The 23,763-nt window shown below is 40.8% G+C and overlaps 3 protein-coding genes across 4 annotated transcripts in view; 1 reads left to right on the plus strand and 2 right to left on the minus strand.

Annotated features, from left to right (window-relative positions):
- The window catches only part of SELENBP1 (selenium binding protein 1), a 91,378-nt gene extending 79,919 nt beyond the window's left edge, over positions 1 to 11,459 (minus strand). Inside the window, exons 1-2 of the mRNA XM_058309637.2 lie at positions 11,040 to 11,459; positions 6,531 to 6,587 (exon numbers count right to left, since the gene is read on the minus strand). The gene's annotated coding sequence lies outside the window, so the exon portion shown is untranslated. The remainder of the gene's footprint in view (positions 1 to 6,530; positions 6,588 to 11,039) is intronic.
- A 42-nt stretch (positions 11,460 to 11,501) lies between these two features.
- PSMB4 (proteasome 20S subunit beta 4) lies at positions 11,502 to 13,792 on the plus strand. The gene is made up of 7 exons (XM_004451725.4): positions 11,502 to 11,641; positions 11,869 to 12,075; positions 12,313 to 12,459; positions 12,613 to 12,694; positions 13,074 to 13,190; positions 13,396 to 13,484; positions 13,672 to 13,792. Exons 1-7 carry the CDS (start codon positions 11,502 to 11,504, stop codon positions 13,682 to 13,684), a joined length of 795 nt encoding a protein of 264 aa, XP_004451782.1. The 3' UTR covers positions 13,685 to 13,792.
- A 711-nt stretch (positions 13,793 to 14,503) lies between these two features.
- Positions 14,504 to 23,763, minus strand: part of POGZ (pogo transposable element derived with ZNF domain) — a 63,287-nt gene continuing 54,027 nt past the window's right edge. For both annotated transcript variants that reach the window (XM_058309638.1, XM_023586914.3), the window contains exons 11-19: positions 23,310 to 23,410; positions 22,615 to 22,761; positions 20,129 to 20,263; positions 19,842 to 20,014; positions 19,552 to 19,692; positions 19,015 to 19,071; positions 18,711 to 18,823; positions 18,383 to 18,407; positions 14,504 to 18,235 (exon numbers count right to left, since the gene is read on the minus strand). In XM_058309638.1, the coding sequence (XP_058165621.1) occupies positions 16,564 to 18,235; positions 18,383 to 18,407; positions 18,711 to 18,823; positions 19,015 to 19,071; positions 19,552 to 19,692; positions 19,842 to 20,014; positions 20,129 to 20,263; positions 22,615 to 22,761; positions 23,310 to 23,410 (2,564 nt within the window). In that variant the 3' untranslated portion in view covers positions 14,504 to 16,563. The remainder of the gene's footprint in view (positions 18,236 to 18,382; positions 18,408 to 18,710; positions 18,824 to 19,014; positions 19,072 to 19,551; positions 19,693 to 19,841; positions 20,015 to 20,128; positions 20,264 to 22,614; positions 22,762 to 23,309; positions 23,411 to 23,763) is intronic.

Consider the following 23,763-nt stretch of genomic DNA (forward strand, 5'->3'; position numbering starts at 1 on the left):
AATGCTGATGTGCACAAGGAGTGCCCTGCCACGCAGGGGTGTCCCCTGCGTAGGGGAGCCCCAGGCACAAGGAGCGCACCCCATAAGGAGAGCCACCCAGTGCGAAAGAAAGTGCAGCCTGCCTAAGAATGGCGCCGCACACATGGAGGGCTGACACAACAAGATGATGCAAGAAAAAGAAAAACAGATTCCCGTGCCACTGACAACAACAGAAGCAGACAAAGAAGAAGACGCAGCAAATAGACACAGAGAACACATAACCAGGGCGGGGGGGAGGATGGGGAGAAAAATAAATAAATCTTAAAAAAAAAAAAACTTAAGTAAGAGCAGCCAATCACACCTTAGGGAAGTAGAATGAAATACTAATAAGAATAGAAGTCAATGAAATACAAAGCAAGCATACAATAGATAATATCAGCAAAGCAGAAGTTGCTTCTTTAAAATGATTACTATAGGGAAGCAGATGTGACTCAAGCAGCTGGGCACCTGTCTACCACATAGGAGGTCCCAGGTTTGGTTCCTGGTGCCTCCTAAAGAAGACAAGCAAGACAGTAAGACAGTAAGCTGATGCAACGGGCTGACACAACAAGATGATTCAGTGATGTGACACAATGAAGAGACACAGTGAGGAAACAAAATGAAAGACACAACAAGCAGGGAGTGGAAGTGGCTCAAGTTATTGAGTGCCTCCCTTCCACATGTGAGGTCCTGGGTTCAGTTTCCAGTGCCTCCTTTAAAAAAAAGATGAACAGAGAGCAGATAGCGAACACAAGCAGCAAAGGAGGTAGGGAGAAATAAATAAATAAATCTTTTTTAAAGCATGATTGCTTTAACTGATAAGCCCCCAACAAATAAAAAGGAAAAAAAGAGAGATGGACAGACAGACACATACAGATTACCAAATATCAGGAAAGAAAGAGGTGATAGCTTCACTCTGGAGCCTCCAGACATCAAAAGGAAATAAAATTATAAGCTTTAGGCTAATAAATTTGGCTACATGGAAGAAATATAAAAAATATTTAAAAAACACAACTTACCAAAGCTTACAGAAGAAATAGAAAATATGAATAGTTTGGTGTTTATTAAAGAATCTGCTACTAAAATATTGCACAAATAAAACTCCAGGGCTAGATACTTTCACCAGTAAATTCTTCCACAGAATTAAAGAAATAACACCTATCTTATCTACACAAACTTTTCCAGAGAGTAGACAAAGAGAGACTACTTCTTACCTACCTCCTTTCTTCTTTTTTGATTAAGAATTGATTCATATACCATAAAATTAACACTATTAATGTGTACAATTTAGTGGTTTTTAGAATACTCACACAGTCATGCAAACATCACCACTTTCTAGTTCTATAACATTTTAAAATGCCTCAAAAAGAAATCCCACACCCATTGGTCACTTCACCCAACTCCTCCCTCCTCTCAGCCCCTGGCAATCACTAATCTAATTTCAGTCTCTATGGATTTGCCTACTTCTTACCTCTTTTTATGAGGTCAGCATAGCTTTGATTCTGAAACATGACAAGGATATTACAAAAAAGTAAAATTTCAGGTCAATCTCTCTCATGAACATAGATGCAGAAATCCTTCAGAAAATATAAGGAAATTGAATCCTGATATATACATATCAGGATAATATATCAGGACAATTTGGGTTTATTCCATGTATATAAGGTTGACTTGACATTGAGGAAAGTAATCAATGCAATTCACTACATTAACACAAGAAATGAAATAAGATTATCTTTAAAGATGCAGAAAAAATAATGTTCAAAACTGTACAAAATTCAACATCCATTCTCCAATATGAAAACTCTTAGCAAACCAGGAATAGAAGAAAATTTGTATAATCTGACAGAGAACATCTACAAAAACCTACAGTAAGCACCATTCCTTCAATATAAGAAATACAACAAGGATGCATGCAATCACCATTTCTATTCAATAATGTACTGGAAGTTCTGCAATAAGGCAAGAAAAAGAAAAAGTATGAAGATCGGAAAGAAACAAAATTGCATTTTCATAAAAGATGTAATTGTTAGCCTAGAAAACCCAAATGAATTTACAGCCAAACTATTAAAAATTGTAAGTAAAGCATGCTGATGTTCACAGGAGCATTATTCATAATTTTCTATCAACAGACAAATTGGATACACAAAATGTGGTATATAGGCCCTGAGCTCTTCAGCTCCTACACTCTGATTTATTGGACTCACCCCACTTAGCTAAGATGGAATTGAAGACGGACAACCACCACACCATGGAGCCTAGAGTGCCTACAACTGAAAGTAGGAGGATTGCATCCAGTAACCATGTGGAATCTGAGCCTCCTCTTGACATAGAGATGCCACGGACATAACCAATCCAAGGTCCACAGAGAAAAGGTGGCATTGGTGTGGGAAAAGAGGCCATGGTGGCTGATGGGTATGGGGAATGGGAGGAAGAGATGAGATGTGGAGGCGTTTTTGGGACTTGGAGTTGCCCTGGATGGTGCTTCAGGGGCAATCACCAGATATTGTAAACCCTCCCAGGGCCCACTGGATGGAATGGGGGAGAGTATGGGCTATGATGTGGACCATTGACCATGAGGTGCAGAGATGCCCAGAGATGTACTTACCAAATGCAATGGATGTGTCATGATGATGGGAGTGAGTGTTGCTGTGGGGGGAGTGGTGGGGTGGGGGTGGTGGGGTTGAATGGGACCTCATATTTTTTTAATGTAATATTTTTACAAAATGAATAAAATAAAAAAAATTAAAAAATAAAAACAAAACAAAACAAAACAAAATGTGGTATATACATACAATAGAATATTATTCTGTCATAAAAAGGAATGAATTCTGGTGTATGCAACAAGATGGATTAACCTTGAAGACGTCATGATGAATGAAGTAAGCCAGACACAAAAGGACAAATACTATATGTTCTCACTTATTTGAAATAATTAGAATAAGTGAATTCATAGAGGCAGAAATTAGTATATAGGTTCCCAAGGGCTGGAGTTAGAGTAAGGAATGGGGAGTTAATATTTAATCAGTACCAAATTTCTGTTCAGGGTGATGGAAAATTTTTGGTAATGGATGGTGGTAAAGATGGCACATTTGAATATAATTAATACCACTGAATTGTATATCTGAAAGTAGATAAAATGGGAAGTTTTAGGTGGTATATATGCTACAAAAAACCCCATAGAACTCTACAAAACAAAAAGTAAACCTAAAATAGACTATGACTATAGATAAGCTTTTTTTCTATTTTTTAATTTTTTAAAAATTTCTTTCCCCGTCCCCCCCCGTCCCAGTTGTCTGTTCTCTGTGTCCATTTGCTGCATATTCTTTTTGTCCGCTTCTGTTGTTGTCAGCGGCACTGGAATCTGTGTCTCTTTTCGTTGCATCATCTTGTTGTGTCAGCTCTCCATGTGGGCGGCACCATTCCTGGGCAGGCTGCACTTCCTTTCACACTGGGAGGCTCTCCTTACGGGGCGCACTCCTTGCGCGTGGGGCTCCCCTATGCAGGGGGCACCCCTGCGTGGCACAGCACTCCTTGCGCGCATCAGCACTGCGCATGGGCCAGCTGCACACGGGTCAAGGAGGCCCGGGGCTTGAACCGCGGACCTCCCATGTGGTAGATGGACACCCTAACCACTGGGCCAAGTCCACTTCCCTGTAGATAAGCTTTTGTGGATTCCAGAAAGTTCTGTTCTTAAAGCTAGTCCATTCTTATTCATGTAAACCTATTGTAGGTGGGACCTTTTGATTAAATTATTCACTTATGGGCCTTTGATTAGATTGCATGATCCAAGGTGGGTCTTAATCCTCTTACTGGATTTCTTTATAAACAGAGGAATAAAAAGCTGCATATACAGAAAAAAAGCTGCAGAGACAGAGAGAAGCCTCCAGAAGTTGAAATCAACAAACCCGGAAGAGAGAAAAGCCACTGATGGAGCAGCCTGAAGCTGAAAGCAAGGAGGCTGGAGGAGAAGGTAGATGCAGCCATGTACCTTGCAGTATGAAGGAGAAGTTCAGGATCCCATTAGCCAGTCTTAGAAGAGAAAGCATCTTTTGATGATGGCTTGATCTGGACATTTTCATGACCTCAGAGCTGTAAGCTTTTAAATTAATAAATCCCCATTGTAAAGTCAGCCTATTTCTGATATATTGTTTCTAGCAGCATTTAGCAAACTGAAATATTAACAGTATAGTTATAAAATATTTTTTCATCAATTGTAATAGTTATCACACTAATGCAAAATGTTAACAAGAGAGAAATTACCAGTGTGAGGAGGGGCATATTGGGAACCACTTCTTACATGATTTTTCTGTAAAACTTACAATTGCTCTAATTAAAAATTAAAAATAAAAATTATTAAATTAATAAGTAAATTTAACAAGGTTACTGGATACAAGATCTATCCAATATCTAACACAAATATGAATATATGAACTTCACTTGTATTTGTACATTACAGCAAGAAACAAATAGAAAGTAAAATTTTAGGGAAATGGACTTTGGCCCAGTGGTTAGGGCGTCTGTCTACCACATAGGAGGTCCGCGGTTCAAACCCCGGGCCTCCTTGACCCGTGTGCAGCTGGCCCATGCGCAGTGCTGATGCGCGCAAGGAGTGCCGTGCCACGCCCGGGTGTCCCCCGCATAGGGGAGCCCCACGTGCAAGGAGTGCACCTGTAAGGAGAGCCGCCCAGTGCCAAAGAAAGTGCAGCCTGCCCAGGAATGGCGCCGCCCACACTTCCCCTGCCGCGGACAAAGAAACAAGACGCAGCAAAAAGACACAGAAAACAGACAACCCGGGGAGGGGAGGGGAATTAAATAAATAAAAATAAATCTTTAAAAAAAAAATTTTTTAAACTATGTCATTTACAATAGTATCAAGAAATATTAAATACTTAGAAATGAATTTAATGAAATATATATAAAACTTCTATACTCAACACTACAAAAGATTACTGAAATAATTTAAAGAAGACCTAAGTTAATGTGGAGATCTACCATATTCATACATTAGAGGGCTCAATATTGTAAAGATGTCAATCCCAGAATTAACCAATAGTCAACACAATCCTAATAAAAATCCAGAAAGTTGTGTTTGTACGTATGTGTATGCTTGCTGACTAGTTGATTCTAGGATTCATGTGAAATTGCTGAGGGTCAAGAATATGCAGGCCAATTTTGAAGATGAAAAACAAAATTGGAAATTTACCCTAATAGAAATCAATACCTTATTATGACTCTCTAGTGATGAAGACAGAGTAGCACTGACTCAAGGATAGAAAAACTGACCAATAGAACAAAATAGAGAATTCAGAATGATATACAACATACCAAATGCATGATCAACAAAAGAAAAAATAGATCAACCAAATTTCATCAAATTAAAAACTTTTGTACATCAAAGGGTATTATTAAGAAATTTAAAAAAAAACAGCTTACAGAAAGGGAAAAAATAATTGCAAATAATATATCTGCTAAGGGTTTAATATTTAGAATATTAAGAACCCCTGCAACCAAACAACAAAAAGACAAAAACCCAATTTAAAAATAGGCAAAGGACTTGAATAGGTATTTCTCCAAAGAAGATATATAAATGACTAATAAGCTTATGGAAAGATGCTCAATATCATTCGTTATCAAGGAAATGCAAATCAAAACCATAATGAAATATTACTTATATTCACTAGTTGGGTATTATTTAAAAACAAAACAAAACAGAAAACAAGTTTTGGCAAAGATGTGGAGAAATTGAAAGTCTAGTGTATTGCTGGTGGAAATTTAAAATGGTACAGCCACTGTGGAAAACAGTTTGGCAGTTTCTCAAAAAGATAAAGATAGAATTACCATATGACCCAGCAATTCCACTCCTAGGTATATACCCAAAATAATTAAAAGGAGGGACTGAGATACTTGTACATCAATGTTTATAGCAGCATTATTCACCATAGCCAAAAGATGGAAACAATGCAAGTGTCCATCAACAGATGAAGGGATAAACAAAATGTGGGTACATACATATAACAGAATATAATTCAGCCATAAAAAGAACTGAAGTTCCAATGTGTGCTATATGTATGAACCCTGAAAAGCTTATGCAAAGTGAAATAAGCCAGACCCGAAAGGACAAATATTGTGATTCCACTTACATGCAATCTCTAAAATATCTAGAATAAGATAAATATCTAGAATATCTAAAATAGATTAGAGGTAACCAGAAGCTGGAGGAGGGGGATGGGGAATTATTGCTTAATGGGTATTAAGATTTTGTTTTGAGTGACGAAAAAGATTTGTTAATGAATGTTGCAAATATTGGTGTAACATTGTAAATGTAGTTAATGCTACTGAATTGTACTTAAGATGGCAAATTTTACGTTATACAGATATATTACAATAAGAAAATTCTTTTTAAAAAATTCATAACACACACAATCAACCTGAATGCGCAAAGTAGGGAAAATTGATCTTTCCAATAAATGGTACTGGGTCAGTTGAATCTCCATATAGAAAAAAAGTACCTGAAATCCTATCTCACACCATACCCAAAGTTGATTCCAGGAGGATTGCACATCTACCTGTGAAAAGTAAAACAATAATGCTTTTAGAGGAAAACATGGAAGAATATCTTCATGACCTTGGAGTAGGCAAAAATTTCTTAAATAAGACACAAAGGCACAAACCTTAAAAGAAGAAAATTGATAAATTTGACTTTGTTAAAATTAAGAAGTTCTGTTCTTAAGCGGTATGATTAAACAAATTGGAAAGCAACCCACGTATATCTGACAAAGAATTTGCATCCACAGTTTATAAAGATCTTCTACAAAGCAGTAAGTCAAATACAATCCAATGGAAACACTGGCAAACACAACAGTCACTTCACAAAAGATGATATGGCTAATAAACAAATGAAAAACAACTTGATTAATCATCAGAAAAATGCAAATTAAGACCACAGTAAAATAGCACTACTCACTCACCAGAATGGGTCAAGTGAAGAAAGAAAATACTGATGGAAAAAAGAACCTGGAATTCTCATATATTGCTGGTAAGAATATAAATTGGCACCAGCACTTTGGAAAACTATTTGGCAGTATCTACTAAAGTCGAACATATTCATACCCTATGACCCAGCAATTCTACTACTAAGTATTAGCCTAACCAAATGTGGTTTTGCTAATACTTAATTTAGTATTTGCTAACACTAAATTTTGCAAAAAATTTAGCAAAAAAAATGCACTGTAATGCTCATAATAGGACTATTTGTAATAGCCCAAAAAAAGTAAATAAATAAATAAACTACCCAAATGCTCACCATTCAACGAATAAATTATAGTAAATTCTCAGAATGGAATATTACACATCAATGAGAATAAACAAACCACAACTACAACAGTATGGAGAAATCTCATAAACATAATGTTAAGTGAAAGAAGCCAGGCCCCAAAGAGAACATATTGTGTGATTCCATTTATATAAAACGGGAAAAACTAATTTACGCTGTTAGAAGTCAAGATAGTGGCTACACTTGATGGTGGGGCCAGGAGTGGGCAAATAAAACTTCCTAAATTTTTCAGTGCTCCTGTAAAAACCCTACCCTCCTGAGACTCTTCAAATACCATGAGTATTAGATCTGTGGCCATAAGTCTAGTTAATTGCTCTGATCCAAAAAGATAATAAAACTTCTTTTATCTTCTGAAAGGACCAAATGGTTACCCATGGGAGAAGGTCCCTGGGTTGAGCTCCAAGATGCAGGGGTGACTGGAGAGCCATCTCCCTTGGTATTTACAGATCAAAAGGGATGGAGCCCCAGTACTCCCAGGAGACATTTCTAGGATGCAAAAACCAGAGTCACTGGAGCTATCAGGCTCCTGTAGAGACTTCATTTACACTCTAAAAGATTAGGGTGAGAATCTAGAGTCTTTTCCATCTAGTTTCAAAGAAGGGAAAAAAAATTCATAATTTGTAACAAATGTCCCACAAAAATGTGAGGTTTTGGTGGAGGGGTGATGGGAAATCTGTGCATTATGCATAATTGTTTTGTAACCTCATAACTTCTCTAAGAAAAAAAAAAGAAGAAAAAAGCAGTAACTGCAGAGTCTACCAAGGGCTGGGAGGGAGGCAGCTGCTTCTTTGCTGCATATAAACGGAAAAAGTCCATTGCTTTACATCGCTCACCTATGGAGCGTGCTGCTACCTGCACTAGACTTTTGACTTGGCTTTCATCCTGTTGCCCCTCCCTCAGGGGTAAGCCTTGGGGCAAGTACAGTAGCGGGTGTTTAACTTGTATCTTCTGTTCTCACCTTAAAACAGAAGACGTGTTGTTCTCTTCTTTACAATATCGGCAAACATTAATGGTTTGTTTTCCCTGTCATCCTTCTATTCTCAGGCTGGATGGTTCTGGATTCTTTCCTTTTGCTTTTCTTCTTTTAGACCCTTATGGAATTTGATTCCCTGCTGATCTCTGGAACTGTTTCTGTCCTTACCAGAGCTTTAAATCTAGTGTGCTAAGAAATGAGTGAGACCAGTGACCAGCAGGCCATTTTAGGCCACTTCCAAACAAGGATATGGCAATTAATTGCTGGCTGATTGATTTATAGCTCATATGATCAGGGCTTTGGTGGCAAAGAAGAGCCAAGTGTCCTAGGGGTTGGGTTTTGGAGCAATCTCAGTAAGTCTCTTGTCATGACAACTGAGCACCTGCTATTTGTCCAAGCAGGACTCTGAGTGGGCCAAGATTCACCTGAAATATGGGGTTTGGGGAGGAGTCGATATTAATCAAAGAAGAAAATATAGTACCTATTTTTCAAGACCAAAAGTTGTACACCAATGTCCTTATCAGCATTATTCACAATAGCCAAAAGGTGGAAACAATCCAAGTGTTCATCACAGATTAATGGATAAACAAAATGTGGTATAAACACACACATAGTGGAATATTATTCAGCTACAAGAAGAAATGAGGTTCCAATACATGCCACAATGTGGATGAACCTTGAAAACGTTACACGAAGGGCCTTTTCTGACCACCAGTGCCTCAGCAACACAGGAAACATCTCTTGTTCAGCCCCCTGACTGTGGTGAAAAAAAAGTGAGAAAAAAAGAGTTTCATCTCTGAAGGACCTGTCCAGCAAGATGCCATGTAGGACTGACACAGTAAGGACGCCTTGGTGCTCCATCAACACTTTGCCTGTTTAGTTATCAACGACCCCTGCGTGAGAATACAGAGGAAGAAAGGTGCCAGCTAAGTTCCTGACAGAGCAAACGTGGGAAGAATATTGATTTTCTATTTTCCAGACAGGGGCCAAGTCTCGGGTCTTCAGCACTGACTCACAATGGGAGGACCACCTTGGAACCGCATGGACTTTGCCTGATGCCTCTGTGGGTGGCTGGATCTGGAAGAGCTCAGACTCTCCAAAGGATTCGAGGACAGAGAGGATTCCTGTGGACACAGCACCCTGGCAATGTGTCACTATCTGCTTTGGCATGTTTGCCAATCTAAGTGATAGCTCGCTATTATTTAGATTTCCATTTTTCTGATCAATAATGGTTTTGAGCAACTCTTTATATTTTCTGGCCCTGTAGAACTATTTTTGTTCCAGTGAAAAACTATGCATCCCTTGGCGGCTATCAGATTCTAGTCCTGTTCATATCCTTGAGCTATTTTGTAACTTTTTGTAAGTTGTGATTAGTCTGAAAATAATTTGACTCTCTCCCACTGTAAAAAAAACTTATTTGCAATTCATCTCAACATACTTTTACTCCCTATAAATCCATGATCTTTTGACTTGTCCTTTGACCTGGCTGTAACATCTACCTGGTTCCCTCATATCAGATGAGTAAAATAAACTCTTTAACATATGTTCATTTAAAAACAAACCAAAAACAGTTATGCTAAATGAAATAAGCCAGACACAAAAGAATATTGTATGATTCCATTTACATGAACTATTTAGAATAAGAAAATTCATAAAGACAGAAAGTAGATTGAAGGTTACCAGGGTCTGGGAAGAGTGATCATGATATTAGCACAACATTGTAAATGTAATAATACCACTGAATTGTACACTTAATAATGGTTAAAATGGGAAATTTTTTGTTTATATATATATCACCACAATGAAAAAGATAATTTTTTTTTACAGTGATACCAAGAGTGTCACTTGGATGCCTCTGACCCAAGGATATCCTAACCCTTCCCTCTCTTTCTAAGGGTTTGTTACCTAAAAAACTGTTTTGTTATTTTAATTAGGTAGTTTAAAATGCCATATTTTGCTTTGGTTAAATGAGCTCAGTGAATTTTTAAAACAAATTTGGCTTGATTCACTGCTGAGTGAAAAAATTTAAATGCAAGTTTGTAGGGATGTGTGACAAAGTAGGGTAGTTTATTTATTTATTTATGTAAGATTTATTTATTTCTCCCCACCCTTGTGTTGTTTGCACTTGCTGTGTCTGTTCATCTTCCATGTTTCTTTAGGGCACCCGGAACCAAACCCCGGGCCTCCGATGTGGGAGGAAGGCACCCAATCACCTGAGCCACCTCCATTCCCTGCTTTGTTGTGTCTCTCATTATGTTTTTCTTCTTGTGTCTCTTGTTGCATTAGCCTGCTGTGCCTGCCTGTCATGCTAGCTTGCTGTCTTCTTTAGGAGGCACCAGGAACTGAACAAAGTACCTCCCATGTGGCAAGTGAGAGCTCAACCACTTGAGCCACATCCGCTTCCCAGTTTACTTCATTTTAGGTTTACCAGTGTGATTCAAGACACTGTTTCTAGCCCATGCTACAGAATGACACTCAGAAGGGAACCCCTGCAATTTACTTTCACTCCCAAAGTCTCAATGAATTTCTCTGCTGCTTAGAGGTGAGCAAGGGCATTTGACAATAAGGAAACTTTCAGACACTTGTCATGAACCTGCTATATAACACATCCCAGGGCACACAAACTGTACCAATCTTTTTATTCTCGGCTTGAAGTCTCAGTTCTACTATTACTAACTGTAACACCCTTAAGCACAAGCCTGGATTTCTTACCTATAAAATGGGTCGAATAATGCCTGCCATATGGGACTGGTTTGAGCACAGAGGTAAAGATCCTCGATTCACTGTTATTTTCACGTAGGGCTTTTTGATACTGATCCGAAAGGGTCATAAGAATTTCTGCCTCGTGGCTCAGGGTCAGTGTCTTGAAGTGGTCCTCCATGTCCTCTCCACGCTCCACTTCCTTGAATTTTTGTGTCAGAATACTCCGATAGAAAAACAAACAAAAAAGAATACTTTGATTGACTACAAACTACAAGTGCCTAGCTCTGCGAGGTTGAACAATTCCAACTCTCTGAGTCTCAGCCGCCACCCGCAGTAGGGTACTTTAGGCCTTGACCTCACCAACAAGGCGACTGGAGGGGACCTGTAGGAAGAAGAAAGGTGAGGCACTGAAGTAGCACTTCCGCTTCCGTCGGCTCAAGCGCTTTCAGTTTCTCCGCTGCCGTGACTAAGATGGAAGGATTTCTGGACTCGCGGTCCGGACTTTGGGCCGGGGGTCCGGCTCCTGGGCAGTTTTACCGCATCCCGCCCACTCCCGGTTCCTTGATGGATCCGGCGTCCGCGCTTTGCGGGGGTGCGATCACGCGGACCCAGTAAGTTCTCTGGCCTTAGCTCGCTTGGCGGTGGGACCGTGGGGCCTGCTGCTGCCGGCGGGTTCCGAGAGAGACCGAAGGCAAGGCGGGGATCCGGGGCGCAGAGTGCTGGAAAATACAGTGATTGCAAGGAGCCACGGCAAACTAGAAGCGGGACCCAGTGCGCGGGGAGAGGGGCAGGCCCTTCCCCCGCGCCGCCCCTCGCCAGATCTTTCCTCACTCTCCAGGAACCCCATGGTGACCGGGACCTCAGTCCTCGGCGTTAAGTTCGAGGGCGGAGTGGTGATTGCGGCAGACATGCTGGGCTCCTATGGCTCCTTAGCTCGTTTCCGCAACATCTCTCGTATTATGCGAGTCAACAACAGCACCATGCTGGGCGCCTCTGGAGACTACGCCGATTTCCAGTATTTGAAGCAAGTTATCGGCCAGATGGTGTAAGTCGTGCGTAAAAGAGGTAGTAGTTCCCAAGATGGGAGAGGGATGGGGAAGGACTTGAGACTGCAGAGGAAGAGAGGGAGACATGAGGGGAGAATTGTTGGGGGTGGAAGATGTGTTTACAAGAAACAGTTTTCGGTATCGTGGGTTTAAAATAGGGAAGAAGGTGGAAACTTCTTTTAGGGTGGGTGGAGAGCCAGACTTCCATTCTCTCCCTTTTCTCACAACTTTTTAAGGATTGATGAGGAGCTCTTGGGAGATGGACACAGTTACAGCCCTAGAGCTATTCATTCATGGCTGACCAGGGCTATGTACAACCGCCGCTCCAAGATGAACCCCCTCTGGAACACCATGGTCATTGGAGGCTATGCTAATGGAGAGAGGTTGATTTGAATACAATTTGTTTGCTTGACCCACCTGCTTGTTTGTAGCGTCTCTTCTCCCAAGTGAATCCCACTTTTAACTGAGAACCCCATTCAGCCAAAATACGGAAACCTAAAACGAAATGAGTTCTTTGACCCATTTTGTCCTGTTAGCTTTCTCGGTTATGTGGACATGCTTGGTGTAGCCTATGAAGCCCCTTCGCTGGCCACTGGTTACGGTGCATACTTGGCTCAGGTGAGTAATCAGTTTGAGAGGTGAGACAGAAGACAGAAGGCGTTAGTGGTTGTCTGTATGTGGGGAACAGACTAGGATCCTTTCTGCTAAGCAGATTTGTAGTCCTGGGCTGTTAAGTGCTGGCACTTCTATCCCAATGACAAGGTGTGGCATGAGTGGGAGTCAGTAGACATGTAGAGAGAGGATGCCCTATAACTGCTCCTTCAAATGGATCTTAGCACAAGGAAGCAGTGTTAATTCTGAGTGGAATTAATTCTGCAAGGAATGGTACCTTTTTTCATTCACTTGGGCTTCTTTTTTACACCACAGCTTTTAAATGAACAGCTTGTTATTGAGCCTGATATCTCCCATGTTTTTCCCCCAACCCTGATCTCTCCAGCCCCTGCTGCGAGAAGTTCTGGAGAAGCAGCCAGTGCTGAGCCAGACTGAGGCTCGAGAGCTAGTGGAGCGCTGCATGCGAGTGCTGTACTATCGAGATGCCCGTTCTTATAACCGGGTAAGGAGTGTGGAGAATAAGGATGCTGGGATTCTAATTGGCAAGCTCTAGATACTGGCAACTCCCCTGGAACTTTATGCTTTGTAGAATGGATTGCTTCACTTTTGGGTCCCATTTTTCAGACTAGGATGACCTCTGGGGAGACATCCCAAGGCCTTCTCTTATGTGGGGGTGGGCATTTTCATTGAGAATGCTTTTCTTTCAGTTTCAAATTGCCATGGTAACAGAAAAAGGTGTTGAAATAGAAGGACCACTCTCTGCAGAGACCAACTGGGATATTGCTCACATGATCAGGTGATTCGAATTAAAATTCAGGTGGTAGAAAGACTTGGAAAACCGTTTGGCTTGCTCTAAGCTGAGCTTTTCTGGAGGTCTGAACCAGAAAAATTTTCTGGTGAGAGGGTTTGGAGGATAGAAATGCTTTTTAGAAATGAATAATTCTGTGTGGCTTCACAATTTTATTATGTTCTCTTCTTTTTAGTGGCTTTGAATGAAATACAGATGGATTATCCAGAACCAAAGTTGTCCACTCCTTTTAACTTTGAACTTGGCTGTTCAAAATCAGACTTTTCTTTTGTAAAATAAATCAGTCCTTCAAAACACTGCTGACTGGTTTCATTCTGACTGGGTCAGATCAAAAGCTTAACTGCTAAGTATTGCCTTATGCAGTCTCCTTCCCTGGCCAGAGAACCCTTAGGTCTTTCTCATAAATACAGAATTCTCTGTATGACAGTACAGAGACCCACTACTCTCTTCATTTGGGCCTGCACAAGAGGCAACTTCATGTAGAAACCACGCTTCTTTAAGTGATAACATAACTGGCCTTTTGTGTTTTTTTTAATGTATGGCCCTTTTGTTTATTAACATTTATTTCTTCACCATGTTTGCCCACTGCTCTAGTGTGTAACATCTAGTGCTGCTCTATATAAGGTCACCCCCAAATTGGAACTGGCAGCTTTGATCACTCACCCATCCAATCTCTTCACCTTTTTTCATATAGGAAATATGAAGTAATTTAAACAATGTTTATAATCCAAGTCTACTATTACATTTTTAGCACTGTCAAAAAACTATGGTTGCTAAACCTAAATTTTTAAAAGGTACACTTTAGGTGGTTCTGATGCGTATTATCTCCAAGCCTCTTTCTGAGAAACTGGTATAGGCAAGAAATCCCAAAACTTGTGAAAATCAGTGAGGTTTAACAGCTGCATTTGTCTATGTATTTCCCATGATTACAACAAACAAGGAAATTCAAGCAAGGAAAACCATGAGCTTTCAGTTTGAATCTTCCACACATTCAGTCTCAACACAAATTAGTCAATAAATACTTGTTTATTGATTAAACTGAATTATAAAAAAAAACAAAACAAAAAACTTCCTTCTACTACTAAGCCATGCAGGCAGTCCACAAAGATAATCTCCTGGCCAAAACCCAGCTGATCCATTGTTGATATATGGTCTTAGAAAAAATTACCCATCAAGAAAGTCATACATTTTGCAGAGGCCAGGAACCCAGCTCTGCTAAGGCTATGGCTGCTGCTGAGACTACCAGATAGTAGGACGATTAGGTCTTTGTAGATAACAGTCATATCTACAAATCAATCATAGATCTTGAACTTTCTCAAAGGCAAAAGGTTGACATGAAAGTCCATACTGTCAGTAAAATGGTATCGGGCAAAAGGCTGGGGAAGAAAAGCCCAGTTGGATCCTCTGTTCAGGTTTCAGATGCCATGAGTTCACAAAGCTGGCCAAGCTGTATTCTGGGAGGCATCACTCCAGTTCACTATGTTATAGTGTCCTGGGGGTTAAAAAAAAAACACAAAAAAAAAACAGGGAGAAGAAATGGGTGGTAGCTAATGTCACACCTGTACCACCAGGACCATCACATCTTGAGCATCTCCCAGTCTGTGAAAGCCTATTAAACAGGGTCACCTAGGGAAAAAAACCCACATTGTTTATAAATCCATTTCTGCTTATTTTCTTAAATGTTCCATTTATTTACATTTTAAAGATGAACCATTTACCAGCCTGTGCAGGTTTCCTCTCCTTGGCTCAGAGGGAAACCCTGCTGAATGCAAGCCTCAGGATGGACAGCAGAGTGTCTGTGGGAAAGGTGAAATTGTTTTGCTTTTCTCTGTATGTTAACAGTACACATTTCAGTTTATAACCAGGAATACATACAATTTTTAAAAATCCCTTACATGCAAGTTGTAGAAAAAACTTTCCTCAAAGCTGGCAGTGAAAAATAAAGATTTGTCTTTGTGCACACGTCGGTGTGTTTCTTCAGTCAGATTCTTCTCTAAACTCTAGTGGGAAAGCCACAGGGTAGGCAGGCATGTAGGTTGTCTTGTTGTAAAAAGTTCAGCAATTAACCTCTTGCCCAATGAGCTGCTGTCTGTAGGACAAGTGATTTCTTGAACAGGTGTGCTGTCCGCTTAACAGGATGAAGTTCAGTGAAGTAGGGACTGCCTCTGGGAGCTTGCAGAATGAAGACCCGTAAATTGGGACTGGCTTCCACCCTAACACTCTGCTCACTTAGGTACCTCTTGTTTGCTAATGACACACGTATGATCCTCTGTCAGAAAGGAAGATGTGAAAACGGGGAAAGGGGCCAAGGACTCCAAGTGCAAAGAAAATGTTTTTATTATGTTTTTGTTGGAGGGAGGGTGGTGAGGAAAGACAAATCTATTCATTCTGGATGATTAAGGGTGGTTTCATGCATTTTTAAAGCCACAATTTTTATCTAGACTTGCTGTAGAAACCAACATCTTTGGAGAGGGAAGGAAAGAAAAGGAGAAGGAAGAGAGTTCAGTGGGATTTTTTTTACATTTTCATTTTTATATAAAAGTGTTGAGACCACAATGAAAAAAGAATTTTTATCCATATATATAATAAACCAGTTTGTGAGCTACATATTTTTGTCTTTTTCATCTTCAGAAATGTTCTCACATTGACAATGGTTAGATAGCATCATGCCCAAAGACACTGGCCACACAGTCAAACAAACAGAAGTACTATGATACAATTGAGGTAAAAGGGGAAACTCAAACATTTTAACATTCACTCACAAGGAATTTTTTTTCTTTTTCTTGATTTTGTCAGAAAAATACCAAACACAGTGATTTAATTTTTTTTGAGTCACAAAAACCTGTTTTTACCAGAAGTGGATGACCGATGGGCCAGCTCCTTGGCTCAGGCATGATCGCTATTGGTTTTCTTAAGAATCCACAAATCCACAGGGAAGCATAAGTCAGCATCAGGGGGGAGTGGTGGCATAAAATTAAAAAATATAAACCAAATGCCCCGCCTGGTATACCCCCCTTTTCCCTAAATCCCTCAACCCTCCCTCGCTCCACGCTCATGACCCCAAAATTCAAATCTCCATCAGGTCTAGGTCAGCTTCTTCAAAGCCATAGAAAGACTCGGTCTCACTTTCACCCTCAAAGAGCTGGTGAAGGCTTTCAGGCTCAATTGTCTCTTCAGGAGATGATCTGGGTCGGGGAGTGGAAGCTGAGGGCTCCTCAGACTGTTCCCCACTCAGCTTCAGTTGTTCCTCTAGGGAGGCAATTAACTCCTCCTGCATGTCAGCATTTCTTGAAGGTGAGTTAATGTTGCCATCAGGGCCAGGCAGAACACTAGCCACAAGGAAGGACCGCTGAACTAGCTCTGGACAGTCCCCAATGACACCCAGCACCTCACCCAGCCAGACCAGCACCAGCTGAAGCAGGACATCAGAATCACATGCAGTATCTGCCATTTCCCGAGCCTGCTCCTTCCACTTTTTGTGCAGGAAGTTTTTGACAGTTCGTTTGATGCATACGTCTAGTGGCTGGATTTTGGAGCTACAGCCTGCTGGAACCACTGCAGGCAAAGTGCTAGAGGCACTCAGCATAGCCAGTACCTCTTCTGACAAGTGAGTACGATGACAGTCCATCACAAGCATGCCTTTGCTGTGCTGGCAAGCTGTGTGCTTCTGCCACACTCGAGCTGACCACAACTCCATGATCTCATCATCACTGTAGCCACTCTCCTTTGCCTCTAGCAATATAGAGTCGGGCATATTAGCAGGTTGATCCATTTGCCCCCGGTAGAAAACCAGGGTGGGGAGGACAGTGCCATCTGCCAGAATGGCCAGCACCACATCACACCAAGGTTCCCCTGTGCCCACTGTCTGCAGGGCATTCTCCTTTCGGTCATCACTGCTCAGTACCTCTGTATCTAGGAACAAGGAGATCTCATCAATAGCCACGATCATGGACAAGGGTAAGTCCTGGTTGTGGATCTGCCGTTGCACAAATTCGATGAAGAGTCCTGCATTCTCTGCCACATCCTTGGGTAGGGTGTGGGCCACAGCTCGCCGGGCATGGGGAGTAAGGTGGTGCCGCAGCATGAAACGCACAGCCCACTCATAAGAGATCTTAAAACCCCCCTCCAAAGAACGTCCTATTTTGGTGGCTTTCTGGAACAAGGTCTCCTCATTTACAGGGAGCTGCTGCTCACGCTGGGTCAGCACCCATTCAGCCAGTTTCTCTTCTGCCTCTAAACTCAGATATTTACCCTCTAGATTCTCACCCTGGGAGGCCTGGAAGCGCCGTAGCCAACGCCGGATACGTCGCTGGGGGTTTCGGAAGTGCTCAGCTGCCTGTTCTGTATTGCAGCATAAAGCAAACAGTACTACTCGAAGCTTCTTCACAGACAGCTGCTCCTTCTTGCCAATCCCACTGCTACTACCCCCACCTGTTGCTGGCTCAGATTCCTGGGTGACTGGACTTCCATCATCCTGATCATCAACATTCAGACATTCAGCCCCCTCCGTAGCCAAAGGTGGAAGAGCTGAAGGCTGGGGGTTAGCAGGAGTTGGTGGCGGCGTTGCAGTTGAGCCTGGTGATGGAAGTGCCTGGGCCATGGGAGCTGGCAGCTCTTCAGGCTCAGCCGGGATGGCCCCCACAGATTTCACAGTGGCAGCTTTGTTGTGGGGTAAGGAAGGTGGAGGGTACATATTCTTCAGGTTCCGGTCATGCACTCGGTCACGTGTCTGGCCATGCCTAAGGGGAGGGGGAGAAGGAGGTGGGGGAGCAAAAAGAGAAGGAAGTAGCTCAATTAAACTAGGAAAATGAAGTAATAGTAATAACAAAAAAGACCAAACATACTGCAAAATAGAAATTAAACCACGAAACCAGAGTTTTTGTTACCTTGAGTGAGATATCCAAGTGAGTCCTATGGAAAATGAAATTTAAAATATGTTAGCTCATTGAAGAAAGAAGCTCTCTGAAGATACTGTTCTGGGACTTCAACCAAAAAAAGCAAAAGCTACCATGTAAAAATATACTCCTCACATCAACCTCCATGGCCTTAGATATAAACTTCAGGTCAGAATGCTTCCAATTTGGTGCAGTGTATCCTAAACAGGGACTGGGTTGGGAGAAGAAGACATGCTCCTGCCTCATATAGTATGACCTATATTCTATCTTTCCTTTTTCTTCCTCTACTAACTAACAACCCCACCTCTCTCCTACTTACCCCGTGGCAGGATGCTGCTGGATCTATGAGAGGGATTGAATACTAAATGCTTGGCCATGGTGTCTCCCACAGTGGTAACAAAGGTACACGATGTGCAGGCCAGCTTGGTGCCGCTGAGAAAGAGAGTTAGAGGAGTATTTAGACAAATTTAGCAGTAGCACTAGAGAGCTCTGAAGCTGAATAAAAAGGAGTGCCCCCTTCTTTCTCCTCTCCCTCAAACTCATACCTATTCTGCAAAAATAATGAAAAGGATTTAATGTTAAACCTTGAAAAACTAAGAGACTACCAATAAGCTTTTCCTTACCTCACAGAATTTTTAAACAAAGCCAAATACTTGGGGCTTTTCCGTGGAACATGATTGCTGAAAAAGACAAAGGAGAGTTGATATCAGAGTTTGTGTGGCTAAACTAGAAATCACCAGCCAGTGACAATGCCCCAATGAAAGAGCTGTCTCTTCAACCCACCCTAACCCCAATCCAAACAGTTTTTTCCTACCATGGTGCTTTAATAAGCATATGAATCAGCTGGTGATCTATTAAATTCAAATTATGATTCAAGAGGCCCAGGGTGAGGCCTGAGACTCTGCATTTCTAACTAGCTTCCATCTGATGCTGATGATCCTCAGAAGACACTTTGGGTAGCAAGGTCCTACTCAAATTAGTGCACAGACCACCAAAGCCAAACAAACACGGGTTTGCTCTCTTATCCTGCTAGAAGAGATGGACAAACAGCTCTAAGAGTGAAGGAGGAAACATATTAGGAGCAGGGAAGGGAATGAAATGAGTTCTGGAGAATCTGAACTCCCAGGTAGAAAACAATTGGTTTAACTGTTTTGACTTACTTGATCATGTGGTTGGCATAAGCTCGAGAGCAGCAGGTGCTATAGCGACACAAAGAGCAGTGTACATAAGTAGGGAAATGGTTAGGGAAATCTGGGATCTCAAAGCTGCACTCCAGGCATGTCTGCCGGCCCATGACACTCCTGTTAAGGAAAAAAGGGAAATTCTCATTACTGCCTCAGAGGCCTTCAAATCATAGGGGCTGTAGACAGAACCTGCTAAAAGGATTTTCAGGGATAATCCTGTCCGCCCCCAGCCCCCACCGGCCCAGCATTTAGAAGAAGGCGCTGACATTTTCCTAACAGCTCTCTTCTGGATGTTGCGCTTGACAGGGGGATAAAGGAAGACTGGCAGAGGGTCCGCTGAGGAGGTCAGTGGTGCTGTCTCCTGCAAGGCGCTGGGAGGTGTGTCACCGGAGGATACAGGAACAGTTCGTGGCTGCCCTCGGGAAGCCCGGATTGTCACCTGGGAGTCAAGGGAAGCTACAATTATACACCACCCACACTAGGCCCCAGAATATTGAAAATTTCTATTCCTCCCTTTCTAGATCTGTAAAGAAAACTTTGGTAATCCCTTTACCTTGGTGCCTGGTTTCAAGCCTTCCAGCTGCTTGGGTTTACGAAAGGTTTTATGGTGCTGAAGCTTGTGTTCAATTTTGTCCTTGGCGAAGAGAAACTGCAGCCGGCACTTGTTGCAGTGATAAACATTCCTTTTCTGAAGGGAAGAAAAAAGTTCCCAATCAATTTTGTTCCCTAACGAGAAGGTAGATTAATGCCAACCATATCATATTTTCCACCTCTCTTCTGAGAACTTGAGAGTAAGAGAAAAATATAAAAGAACAAAACCTACTACTGAGAATCATGACCTCCCTTGCTCCCAAAGAAAAGTGAACTCAAGGCCAGGATGATAAGGTCCTTAAACTACTTCATGTTGACTTGTTTTACACACATTATAATGTGTTACCATCAAGTCCAACTACTACCACAATTTACATTTGACCTTATTAAACATTCTACATATATCCAGCATCTCCTCCCCCTTCTCATTCCACATTTCATAGCCCACAAACCTATACTTCATAGCCCAGCTCTGTAAATCTACTCATTGTTATTTAGTCCATATTGTCCATACAATATCCGTCCTTTTGTGTCTGACTTATTTCACTCAACATAATATCCCCAAGATTCCTCTATATTGTCGTGTGCTTCCCCAATTAATTTCTTCTTATAACTGAATAATATTCCATCATTTCAATATAGCACATCTTCTTTATCCATTCATCAGTTGATGGACAACACTTAGGTTGTTTCCATCTTTTAGCAACTGTGAATAACTGACTTGTTTTGATACTTTAGGTGAGGGTCTTAAGCTTTACTTGCCTCCACTTTATCTCTACATTGCGGAGAGTATTACCTCTCCTAGATAGTCTTAATTATTTTTTTCTAAAAGCAATAAAATTACACGGTTAAAAAAAAAATCTTTTTTATTCTGTACTCTTTCATGTTTAAAGTTTGCCTTCATCCCTGACCTTTCAGTTCCTTTCCACAGAAACAACCTGTTACCAGTTTCTTGGGTACCCTTCCATTGACAGTCTATGCATAAAACACACAAACATTCTATATGTATCCAATTACCACCCTGCTTTTCCTTTCTTTCGTTTTTTTTTTTAACACAAGTAATAGTACCTTTCTGCACACTGCTGTTTTTCCTCTAACAATATCAATATATATATACAAGTATGCCTCCCTTTGAGAATATTCTTAAGATTCAGGTATCAAAGTCCTTTAAAGATAAGATCCAAGTATGTGATTTTCTTCCCTAGGGTAACAACACCTAACTTCTGACTGAGCTGCACATAATTTCCAGGCCCCAATTTGGAAATACATTTGAGGTAGATTATTACAGTCATTACTGTGCAAATGAGCATGAGAATTTAAAAGGGTGCTTACAAGCGAGAGTGCACATATATGCACGTATGTGCAAACATCAAGCACATGTGCTTTAAAACAGCATTTTAAAATAAGGGCATTATCTATTCCATCTTCAAACTAAAACACAAATATGGCCCCTGCTCTCTCTTCCTTCTGAATCTACAACCTTATGCTCTTCACCTGAATCACTCCATTCATAAACAAACATATTTACCCTTGTCTCCCTATTTCCTTACCTCTCACCATTGATATGGTTGAAATATACCTTCCATCCCTACCAACCAACAAATGGCTCTTATCAGTGTTACTAAAAGTAAGTTTCTATCTTGACTGACTGTCCTGCAACATGTGACATTTTGATCACACCTTTTCTTCAAAATACTTTGTTTCCCTCAGCTTCCCTGTTATCAAGATTCTTCTGGTTTTCCTCCTAGGACTACTATGATGCTGGCTTTGGCGATACAGAATTCAAGGGCCATAAGTCTACATCTTATTCTCAAGAGGGGAGGAGACCATGTCACTTAAAAGTTAAAAATACACTGGATTTAAATGATTCCTAAATACCTTTTTCTCCAACTGAGACCTCTAGCCCAGGCTTCAGACCTAAATATCCAAATATCTAATTTATCAGGCACTTACAACACTTGATGTCTACAGATACAATACATTCAGAATATCCAAAATCAATTTTCCTCTCAAAATTTACTTGCATGTGTTTCTCAGGCAATAGTCCCACCATCCAACTGCCCAACACTCCATCTTAAGCAGTTTTCCTAACTACTCCTTTGTATCTTCACCTTATCTCCAAATCATAAATATCACTTAATATCTCTAAATTCTATCCTCTTTTCTTCACTTTATATTACTAGGCTCCCAGAGTAAGTATATGTTTTCCTATATCCTGCATTTCTCCTAATTCACCATTCTTTGTACTTTATTGTACTGTTAACTGTCTTGCTTACTACTAAATCTCTAGTACCTAACCTAGCACAATTCATGGCACATAACAGAAATTCAGTAGATTTTTGCCCACAGCTGTGTATTATCTCTACCAAAATTACTGCCTACCTCAGTCCCAGCCCCAGGATTCATAAATTTAAAAATGAGAACGTGGAGTTGCTTTATGCCTGGTACCTGGTGTCTCATGTAATGCTGCTGGAATGCATTGCCATTTTTGAAGACCTTCAGGCAATAAGGGCAGAGCAGATGCCGGGTATCCTCATGGATCATCCGAAAATGGACATCTACCTCAGAGTAGAGTGAGGAGCGATACTGACACACCTGAGTCACATAAGAGGGAAAATAAGGCTAAGAGTGAGGTGGATACCTGAGGCCTTAAAAAAAAAAAGGGACAGTAACAAAAATGAAAAATTATGGAAAAAAAAAAAAAAAAGCTTTCCAAAATGTCTAGAAATAAAATTACTGTTCTAATTTTGTAATACAGAGCTATTTGTGATAAATTCAGCTATGGCAAGAAAAAGTTGGGAAGGACAGGAAAATCTAAGAATTCATATTCTATGACTAAGAGCATGAGTAGAGTTTTCTCTATCTCCAAAATGTAAGTTCAAGAGATAGTCCCAATCTTCCTCCTTAGTATATGCATAATATGTTCCCTGGCTGGATAAGTATTATACTTGGGTATCTTCTGTTATCTTTGTCTCCTCCTTGAAAATATCCTAAAGACAAACTGTGTTTACTATTTCTTCTGTACATCCTCAGATTTCCTAAATCTGAGAATATGCAGTAGGTACTGAGCAATATTGACTAGCGGATTTTTTGTATTCAACCAAGAGAAACTGACTAAAGCTTTCTGAAGAAAACGGCAATACCTGGCAAACATAAGGCATCTCTCCAGGCTTATGAGTATCCTTCATATGCTGGAGAAATAGTGGCTCACTCTCAAATGCCCACTCACAGATCTTGCACTTGGCTGTAAGAAGAAAAATAATCAATAAATCCACCTGAAAATAAGACCAAAGTCTTACTGACTCATAATTTTACTTTCTCTGACTTCCCTTATTTTCAATGTCTTTCTTTCCGTAAAATAGTGCCATCTTTAACATCTCTGTTGCTGGTAACAACCTCATGTCTTCTTATAAAGCTCCAGTTCTAGATTGTGCTATCTGATAAAACATTTTTAACTGCCTATTCCACAATCAATTCTAACTTAATTCAGCATCCTCCTGCCTCCCATTATTTCTCTTCCTGAGATCAAAACTTAGGCACTATTTCTGACTCCAAAACCATGTTCTGTCACCATTTTTTTTCAAAGTATCTCCAGGA

This window comes from Dasypus novemcinctus, chromosome 13, assembly GCF_030445035.2.
Source record: "Dasypus novemcinctus isolate mDasNov1 chromosome 13, mDasNov1.1.hap2, whole genome shotgun sequence".
Taxonomy (NCBI): Eukaryota; Metazoa; Chordata; class Mammalia; order Cingulata; family Dasypodidae; genus Dasypus; species Dasypus novemcinctus.

Excerpts from the sequence above, each read along its gene's own strand:
- PSMB4 (XM_004451725.4), top strand. The coding sequence starts at position 11,502 with ATGGAAGGATTTCTGGACTCGCGGTCCGGACTTTGGGCCGGGGGTCCG. Across the intron at positions 12,460-12,612 it reads GGCTATGCTAATGGAGAGAG|CTTTCTCGGTTATGTGGACA; the intron begins GTTGATTTGAAT and ends TTGTCCTGTTAG. Across the intron at positions 12,695-13,073 it reads ACGGTGCATACTTGGCTCAG|CCCCTGCTGCGAGAAGTTCT; the intron begins GTGAGTAATCAG and ends TGATCTCTCCAG.